Genomic DNA, 9341 nt, shown 5'->3' on the forward strand with positions numbered 1-9341 from the left:
GCCCGCCCATTCGTATATTAACTATGGTTCAAACTGGACATTCTATACTGAGAATTAGCTCCTATGGTCAAGCTCAAGGAAAATAGCTACGCTGGTCGCCTGTCTTAGATTACTCATATACCAAATTCTACTTCTTGTTGAGGATTTTTCCATATCTAGTCCGGCCTCGGTAACTAAGGGTGAGATCTGAGGTTTCAATCCCCGTCCCTATTGCCTAGAGGAAAAAACTGCTTGCTCTAATTGGATAATGGATTCCATAAGGAACAGATAATAAGGTACTAGAGTAGGTAGGCGTAGTAGATTATGAGGCAGATCAATACAGCCTACAGGACCACAAGAGGAATATAGTTTGGAGGGGGAGGGGGTTGAAAAGAGATGTTACACTTGAGGTTGTTCTTCAAGGGCGCCTTATTGACGGAAAACTATGAGCACAAGGCCACTATTGGGCGAGCTATCTGAAAACATATAATTGTTAGAAACTGATCACTATCATCATACATAACGCCATGGAAGTCTGCATTGAGAAAGGTGATTGCCTTTGATACCAACCGCTACGTTAAAAAATGCATAAAGGATGATTGAGACCCCCGGAAACCCCAAGAAAGAAGATCAGTCACCTGTCAATGTTAGAGACTGTCCATGGCTTAAACAGATAACTGCGCTACTACCATTTAACTTGATTCTGTGCAACTAAAAGTGACGATTATCTGTTTCACTAATACATGCCAGGCCAGGGACAGTTTAGCACTGATTATCCGGCCAATTTGTCAAGTTACATATAGCATATCAGCTTTTCTCTCTGAATTCATGTGGGGATGAATATAAGCGACTGCTATTCCATTCATTTTTATGGTATTAATAGAATGATGGGACCTGCAAGACCATATTCCTTCTCTAAAAGCTCATAGGAAGTGCCCGCCGATCATGTGCTTTTGGCGTGTCACTGCAACTCAATAAATTCAGCTACATAATTTCAATTATCTGCAATTTTTAACGCATCTAGTGAGGGAGGCAGCCCATTCCCATTCCCAAACTTGTGTAACTCAGATTCTATGGTTTTGGCAATCTCTGTTCCTTCAGGAGCAGGCTCGGGCAGATCCACATGAACAGAACCCTGTTTTATGGGTTCAATAGGCTCACGTATCAAGGATTGCTGCTTTATGTAGTTGTAGAGTTGTTGATGAAATGGATGGTCTAAGGAATAGCAATTTTCTTGGCTATTCTCCGCATGCCGAGATGATCCAGAACCTTCTTTTCTACAGAAATGTGGGAGGGAAGCATGGTCCATTATCTACATGAAACACAAAAGCCAACAAGATTAATCATCTGAATCGATAGAACAGGAGACTGAGCTTCATTCCAGTAAGCCATCAAATGCAACATCTGCTCTGCATAATCATTTCAGAGTTCCAGCAAACATCTGGCTTTAGGCATTACATCCATTGTCTGCAGCCGCAAAATTTTTAATGCATTTTTTAACAAGTGACATCAGAAGAGATATACAGGAATGCTTGATTATTTACAGAAACAGGTCAAGGGGAAACATTGCTGAATGGCATCAATTACAAATAGGTAAGTTTTCCCCCCATCCCACCACCTTTCAGGGTAATTCCACCTAATGGTGATCATGCAATTTTCCAATATTTGACTAAGGTTGCATCATATCAGAAAAGATACTGGCTCAAAAGTAATAGTTAAAAAGTTGCCATCATTTCAACATGTATATTGCAGACTTGAAGAGGAAAGAATACTGACAACCGTAATCAAGATGACAAATATTTCGGTACAAAAAATAGAACTTGCGAAAGAGTTAGAAAGTTCTATGCCAATCAAAAGAAGGAGGAGAAGGCGGGGGGGGGGGGGGGGGGGGGGGGGGGGGGAGAGGAGGAGGAAAGGCATGGATAATGGAGGCAGATCTCATACATTTGTGAATACTTTTTTTTATTTTTTATAGGTATACATTTGTGAATACTTAAGACATTCCATAACAGAATTACCTTTAAGAGCTCATCTCGCCCACAGCCTGGCAGGACCTGAACTTTTTTTCTTGTTCTCTCCTGCAAAAGAGGCTTGACAACCTGCTAACAGTTTAAATATGTTTACTCATAAAAAAAAAAAAAAAAAATAGTAACAATGTTTCCATGCCAAAAACATATTGTTTTAGAGGGAAAAAAATATTATGATAGCCCTATATTCTTGATGAACTTGAGATAAAGCCAAGTGCTCAGTTTGCACGAATGCATAAAGGAGAAACACTGATAAAACAGCAGACCAGAATACATAATCACAATGATCAATAGCCCTTTTTTTTATATGTACACAATGATCAACAGCATTAGGCATACCTTCCAACAAGCTGAAAATATATACGGGACATTTACAATGTAATATGTATTTGTCTTCTCTGGGTAGTTCAAATCATCAATGGTGGATATAAGCGTCATTAACTGCATGAGAACAGAATGCCAACTGAGTGAATGTTGCATGAATGCATGCATCAGCCAGTATAAGATAAACTCAGATTCCCAAGCTTCATCCAATGTATCTGGAATTATTTTTTCAGGTATGTTTACAACTTATTTTTACAGATTTGGCATTGGGCCAAATAGGATTTGCTTAATGCTGAGCTTCTTAAAGACGTGTTGAACATATTTCATATACCAATAAATTAATTGTGATTTGAACAAATCTGCTAACCAGATTTTGTTTATACAAAACCCAGTATTTATTATTAATCACACATTAGTCGGAGGAACACCGTGGAATCTGAAAACCTGATTAGCAACTTTATTTAATTCATTTTTTCATATGTTACACAGAATTTTCTGTACCGACCCGATCCAATATTATTAGGGATAAAATATGGATAATGTAATGAGCCTAAAATAGGTTTAATGAGCCATATTGGAATAGCGCATGAGCTATTATTTATTGGAATTTAGTTAGGCCCATAGGCCCAAAACTTTATTTCAAAGTCGTTAAGGTTTAGTTGATGATTTTGGAGGATATTAATGGGCCAATATTTATAGAAGCCCAAATTAGATTAATCGGGTAATTTCAGAAAGACCATGGGCCCATAAATTATTATGGTGGATCATGAGATTTTTTTGAGCTCAATAATTGAGCTAAAGCCCATTTAATATTGTATGGATCAAGTGGGCCCGATTTAATTAGTAATGCCTAAGGAATTTTTCTTAAAGCCCAAAAATATTGATTGGAAAAGTTGAGTTTATTTTGGACTTGAGACAAGGCCCATTAGAATTTATTGAGTACTAATGCATTCTTTGTACTGAACATGGCTTTGCCTATTCTTTAATTAATATACTTTGTTTACTTAAAAGAAAAAAGAAAAAAATTATTGAGTACTAGGACAAGTTTGAGATTTACTCTGCAGAATGGGTCCGAAGGGCCTGCCTTGGAGGGGTTACCCGACATAAAAAAAAAAAAAAGGGTTAAGGGTTTATAACTAGACTGTAGACACTTTATTAGTAATTTACGTGACAATACTTGCATTTTATAGGTAATCAATCACACCCCGAAAATATTGGATTAGCGCTACAAAGTAAGTAGCATGATCATACCCTTACATGTATGTACGGCAAACGACATATTTTTATAAGTATTATGTATGTATATCCTCCATTGGAAGTCCCTTTTTATGTTCCCAAGTCATGATAAACTTATAAATGTCATGATTTTATGCATAAGTTTCATGTGAGTGGCATGAAATATGCATCAAAATATTTTATGAAAATCCATGATTTTATGTAACTATTTATGCATTAAAATATTAATGAAAAGTCATGAGTTTATATGAGAGTTATGCATCAAAAGATTTATGAAAATCCATAATTTTATGTAACTATTTATGCATTAAATATTTATGAAAAGTCATGAGTTTATATATGAGATCTATGCATCAAAAGATTTATGAAAATCCATTATTTTATGTGAAGATTTATGCATTAAAATATTGATGAAAATTCATGATTTTATATGAGAATATGCATCAAAACATTATGAAAAGCCATGGCTTTATGTGAAGAGTTATGCATTAAGATATTATGTGAAGAAACGTACATCACAACATTTATGAAAGATTACAATTTCACTTGAAATCTATGAAGTTATAAGACACGATTTCACTCAAAATCTATAGTATGATATTTTATTTTATTATTTTTTTTTATAAGTAAAAATATTATATATATATATATATATATATATATCAATAAGAGTAACCAAGTACATTGGATGTATACAAGAAAACATCTAGCCCATACTAGAGAGTCCCTAATGACCCAAAGAGGCCGTGAAAACTACCCAAACTACACCAAGCCCGAATTGGACTGTAACACACCTCCCCAATCCCAACCCCTTGATATGACAAGAAAGTATGCATGTATGACTATGATATGGGAAATATGAATGTTATTACGGCCTATGTTATGATATGAAGACAGTACCATATGTTATGGGCATACATTGTATTGCCAGGTCGTACATATTGGTAGTGCACCTAGGGTCTTCCTTATGTATGGATTCCACAACCCACTGCCACGAGCATAATCAGAATCTACTTAGATTCGCTAACCCTAACTCATGGGGGTCAACAATGGGTACCAGCCTATGACAAGTGAAAAGACCAGTTAAAGCAGGTCATGCACAGCTTAGGTCCATGTTCATGTTATTTATGTATGTAATTATGAGCATGCATGATTTTAAGAAATCTTATGTTTTATTATGTTTATTGTATGATGTGTTGCTTATTGAATATTTGACTCATTTTTGTATGTTTTTATGATTTAATCTCCGCAAGTGAGGATCTTTATGATGATGGAGCTGCAAGACAAGACTTAGACCAGGAAAGCGAAGCAAAGGCCTAGACAGTCTATGATTTCCAGTTTAATAAGTTATACTCGATAAGCACATGAGACTATTGATTTTAATAAGTACTTCCGCATACTCTCTTTTGGATTTTAAGTATTTTAGTAAATACTGACTTTATTTATTTATGAAATCTTTTGGATTTGAAGCTACCTAAGTCAAGTTAGTAGCACACCATTTTCCCAAGATTCTAAAAATGACTTTATTATTTACCCTAGGGGAATGGGGTGGTACATTTTCTGATATAATATTAGTCTTATTGATTGTATTGTTTAAATAACCATATTTTCAACTCTTAGTCTCTTGGTGATTATGTTCCCAGTGATTAACTTCTCACTGATCAATTTTGAAAAAGTCCAATTATTGTTCGAGTGTTGGTCATACATTCAAGGTAGGATCCGTGAAGTGTACAAGTTGTTTGCAAATCCTGCTCATCCAAGTGTTCAAGCAAAGTGAAATGCAGTAACTTTTGTTTTTGGACAAGTAAAAAAAAATAATAGTGAAATGCATTAACTTGTTTTTGGACAAGTAAAAAGAAAATAATGAAATGCAATAACTAACTTTAATTTGCTGCTAAAAGAGAATAAGTACCTAAAATAAACTAAATTATATGAAAAGAAGAAAATGAAAATAATACGCAGATTGTATAGTGTTAAATGGGGTAGCAGGAGCAGTAAAGAGAGAAGAAAATCTTCACAACAGAAGGTGATACCTTTATCTGACTCAGTGCCGAAATTTTTAGGCCAGTCATGTCCAAAACCTTCACACAAGTGGTAATAGGCCGTCCATATTTTTTGGATGCAGAAGGCTACACAGACATTTTTTTATATGGATCAAAGCGGTGACTCAATATGTTTTTTATGTAAAAGGAATCTCTAAACAACTGAACAAATTTTTCATGAATCCTTTTTCATCTAAAAAAATAACAGGAGATTTCCAGAAGATTGCAAACTTTAATACTAACCAAAATTACACAGTCCCGATATTCATTGATCTGAATGTGTGACTGCACATAGTAGTTGACCTGCAAAAGAAGAGACAAATAAAAATCCTTCATTGAGAGCAAGCAGTAGAAATTATTAACTCTGTAGGGGAATTTCTATCAATGAGAAATCAGAGAGGAACTTATCACAAACACTTACAGATGCTTTATCATATGTACTGAGCCCAACGCCAATTGCGAAAACAGGTAATCCCTGTAGCAGATGGCAAGAGGAAAGGTTAAGAAACACAGATCAATGCAATTAACATCATTGCTTCCATTAAGGTGCTACCCATCAAGCAACATATCACAGAATTGAATATGTAAACACCATCCTGGCAGAAGAATAAGCAGCATTTGTTAAAAATGAGCACCTCTTTCGTGTAACCTGACACTCCTACAAGCTGTGAATCACGAACAGCTCTGTACAGCTCAGCAGGAATTATGGGTTTCTGCATAAAGAGATGGCAACCATATCAGATTCAAGAATTAATTGACCACAACTATAGTTATATTCTGCTTCAAATTTACTTGCAACCAAAAAAGACTATTTTTGCACAAAATACCAGAGCAAGACAATTTAGGACCAAAACATTGTTAATGTGCACGCACTGATAGAAATCATGGTTTTGTTATGCGCCTGTGTGTGTATGTGTGTCTGTCACACACACAGAGAGAGAGAGAGAGAGAGAGAGAGAGAGAGAGAGAGAGAGAGAGAGAGAGAGAGCAAAGAAAAATTAGCTGTTCAATAATATCAATAACTGAAATCAAGTAAAAGTCTGGCTGATATTATGAAGCACCACTGCCCTTTTTTGCACAAAATGCCAGAGCAAGACAATTTAGGACCCAAACATTGTTAATGTGTTGTTAATGTGCATGCACTGACAGACACATACACACACAGGCGCTGTTCAATAATATCAATAACTGAAATCAATTAAAAGTCTGGCTGATATTATGAAGCACTACTGCCCTGAGACTAACAATACGATAGCCCACCTGCTTCACATGATTTCCATCCATAAAATGAGAGAAATTAAGGATAGCGGTTTTCTACATACCAGCTAGGTCAAGAGGCCTAGGCACTCCCACTAGATAATAACAGAAGTTAATTTTGGTGAAAGCCGGCTCGAAATATTTGGTCTTATTTGCATTTCAAGAGCGAAAATGACTAGAACTAGCTATACAAGGTAAATTGCAGGCTATGAGATAATGCATTTGATATTATGCGAACTCTGTTTCAACACCTTGTGTCTTAAATGAAAGGTATAGAAGGAATTCTAACAGCCGATCTCTAACTCAAATGTTCTCAAGTTAAAGAAATATGTGACCCTGAGCATAATACAAACTTACTGCTAAAATGTTGTCAATCTCATTATGTACCCTCCAGTTTAAACAATCCACCAACTGCAACATCATACAGATATAGCATTGGTCATTAGTATAAAGAGGATGTAGTAACGAAATGTTTAACAATATAAAATCATAGAAATATATTTTGAACAAAGGAATATAGAACCATTTTATGGGTTTTGGCAACATTCCACTCCCTTGCTTTCAGGAAACGCACCAGAGTTTCAACTAAATATCCTTGATGAACATTCTGCAGATTAAGGTACAATTATTAAGTCCAGCAATAAATTCAAACATCAATACGTTTGAAGAGGTACATAGCACATGGTGAAGCTCAACGCCATATTATTTGTAACCAAAAAGCTACACTGAATTTTTCTCCAACCACATTAAAAGAGGGACAAATGAAAAGACATCTTCCATTCCCCCGAACCCATGGCAATTTAATCAAACTCAATTATGAGTTTTCTGCCAAACTTATCAAAAAAAAAAAAAAAGTTTTCTGCCGAATTAGATTTCAATAGAAAATTTCAATCTGACCAAAGCACAGTTAGTGACCTGTAATGATTGATTTTCGACACTTTGATGCAGACAACAGTGCAAATTATATTTCCCATTTCACCCTTTGAACTTGCTTTACGTTCTGAAGTTGCTATATGGGATGATGTCATTCAACAGGTTGCCCTATCATTGAGAGAGCTTTTCATGAAGCTGGAAGCATAATGTGCAATGAGACCAAACTACAATTTTATTCTCCCTTTGATGACAACCCAAAGGAATGATATATTTCCAGGAATTGTTGGTTTGATGACCAAGGACAGTATTGTGGCATGTGCCAAATTCCATGAACACCAATGATATATAGCTGACCCATCGAAAAAATACAGAGAGAAAGATGAAAATGGAAGTTATGAACAGATCTAGTAACTTAAAAGGGCACACGCCAAAATCTTCATTGAGTTACGGTAAAAGCATAGCATAACCACTTCCACCGTGTCTTATGCCAGAACTACATGGTGTGAGTGTGACTCAGATAAGACCTCGTTCTGAATCACATAACGTGCTATTTTTGCCACATAAAAGACGCGTAGCCACCCAGATAAAAGTATTTAATCAGGTAGCTAAGCAAGATTTCAGGATCAAACTCTTTTGCGCACCAAATTCTCCGAAACACAACAAACATCTGTGGCTCATATCTTTTGCTCAGCTATAATCAGAAATTATTTTTCCTACAACCAGAATTCCGAAAACCCGCAACACCCAGAAAAAAAATGCTGAACAAAATGCAGAAAAAAATAAACTTTAGAAACAAGAAAACAAAACAAAACAAAACAAAAAGAAGCATATTTGGAAGGGTTGTGAATCGGGTTGAAGACAGATCGGATGCAGCATAAAAGAATTAAGCAATAAGGAAAATGCGAACCTGAAATGTTCTCTTCAAAGGCTCCTCAACTGCCATTATTCAAAAGATTTATTAAAAAAAAGAATAGAAAGTTTATAAAGTGTTTGTCGAATGAAAAAGAAAATGAAGTTTAAAAAAATAAAAAATAAAAACAGACCTTGATCCATTAGTGATTGCACCTGCCTGATCGCTTCTTGAGGAACGATCCCCATTTCTTCCCTCTGTTTCTCTCTCCCTCCCTTTCACACACAAATCTGCCCAAATGCACACCCCAAAAGATTCACCACCTTCCAGGCTTCCAAGCTTCTTCCTCTCTCTTTCTCTTTTGACTCTTTTGTTTACCAAAGTTCGGTAAATTTACCAGAAAAGATTACGCCATGTTATAAACTTGACCTTGGGGGGGGGGGGTGGGGGGGGGGGGGGGGGGGGGGTTGGTGTTGTAGTACAACCCAGTGATCCCAGATTCCCACTCTCACTCTCCACCTAGAAATTTGTGCTAGAACCCTTGTTTGTGTTTTTTGTTTCCCTGTGATTCTCCAGGCTTGAATCCCGGTTACCGCTGAGTTTTTCACCCACCAAACCGTATGGGCCATATGTTATTTTACCTTAATGGTCCTACATCTGATACATTCTCTTCAAGGATACGAATATTATCTCCTCCTGCACCACCTACGAATAATACGTGCCACTTATATTTCAGTTCACTTCGACAATCAC

General features: G+C 36.2%; 1 protein-coding gene across 3 annotated transcripts; it reads right to left on the minus strand.

Annotated features, from left to right (window-relative positions):
- Nucleotides 1-640: 640 nt before the first annotated feature.
- On the minus strand, nt 641-9045 carry LOC122277392 (SEC14 cytosolic factor-like). Of its 3 annotated transcripts, none has more exons than XM_043087362.1 (11): nt 8782-9045; nt 8646-8674; nt 7440-7472; nt 7223-7276; nt 6244-6321; nt 6030-6083; nt 5852-5911; nt 5600-5695; nt 2346-2447; nt 1998-2078; nt 641-1291 (listed from the first exon to the last, which is right to left on the minus strand). In XM_043087362.1, the coding sequence occupies exons 1-11, from the start codon at nt 8834-8836 to the stop codon at nt 974-976; spliced, it is 960 nt and encodes a 319-aa protein (XP_042943296.1). In that variant the 5' UTR covers nt 8837-9045; the 3' UTR covers nt 641-973. The 3 variants fall into 3 exon arrangements, with proteins under 3 accessions (XP_042943296.1, XP_042943295.1, XP_042943297.1); XM_043087361.1 differs by having other exon boundaries at nt 7389-7472; nt 8782-9043; XM_043087363.1 differs by lacking the exons at nt 8646-8674; nt 8782-9045 and adding an exon at nt 7781-7973 and having other exon boundaries at nt 7389-7472.
- Between the last annotated feature and the right edge of the window lie 296 nt (nt 9046-9341).

This window comes from Carya illinoinensis, chromosome 9, assembly GCF_018687715.1.
Source record: "Carya illinoinensis cultivar Pawnee chromosome 9, C.illinoinensisPawnee_v1, whole genome shotgun sequence".
Classification (NCBI taxonomy): domain Eukaryota; kingdom Viridiplantae; phylum Streptophyta; class Magnoliopsida; order Fagales; family Juglandaceae; genus Carya; species Carya illinoinensis.

What these genes read in the sequence shown, in the direction of transcription:
- LOC122277392 (XM_043087361.1), bottom strand. Translation starts at nt 8,836, where the DNA reads ATGGGGATCGTTCCTCAAGAAGCGATCAGGCAGGTGCAATCACTAATG. An exon ending in TGTCAGGTTACACGAAAGAG is followed by an intron (nt 6,084 to 6,243) that starts GTGCTCATTTTT and finishes CATCTGCTACAG; the next exon opens with GGATTACCTGTTTTCGCAAT. An exon ending in ATCGGGACTGTGTAATTTTG is followed by an intron (nt 5,696 to 5,851) that starts GTTAGTATTAAA and finishes ATGTCTGTGTAG; the next exon opens with CCTTCTGCATCCAAAAAATA.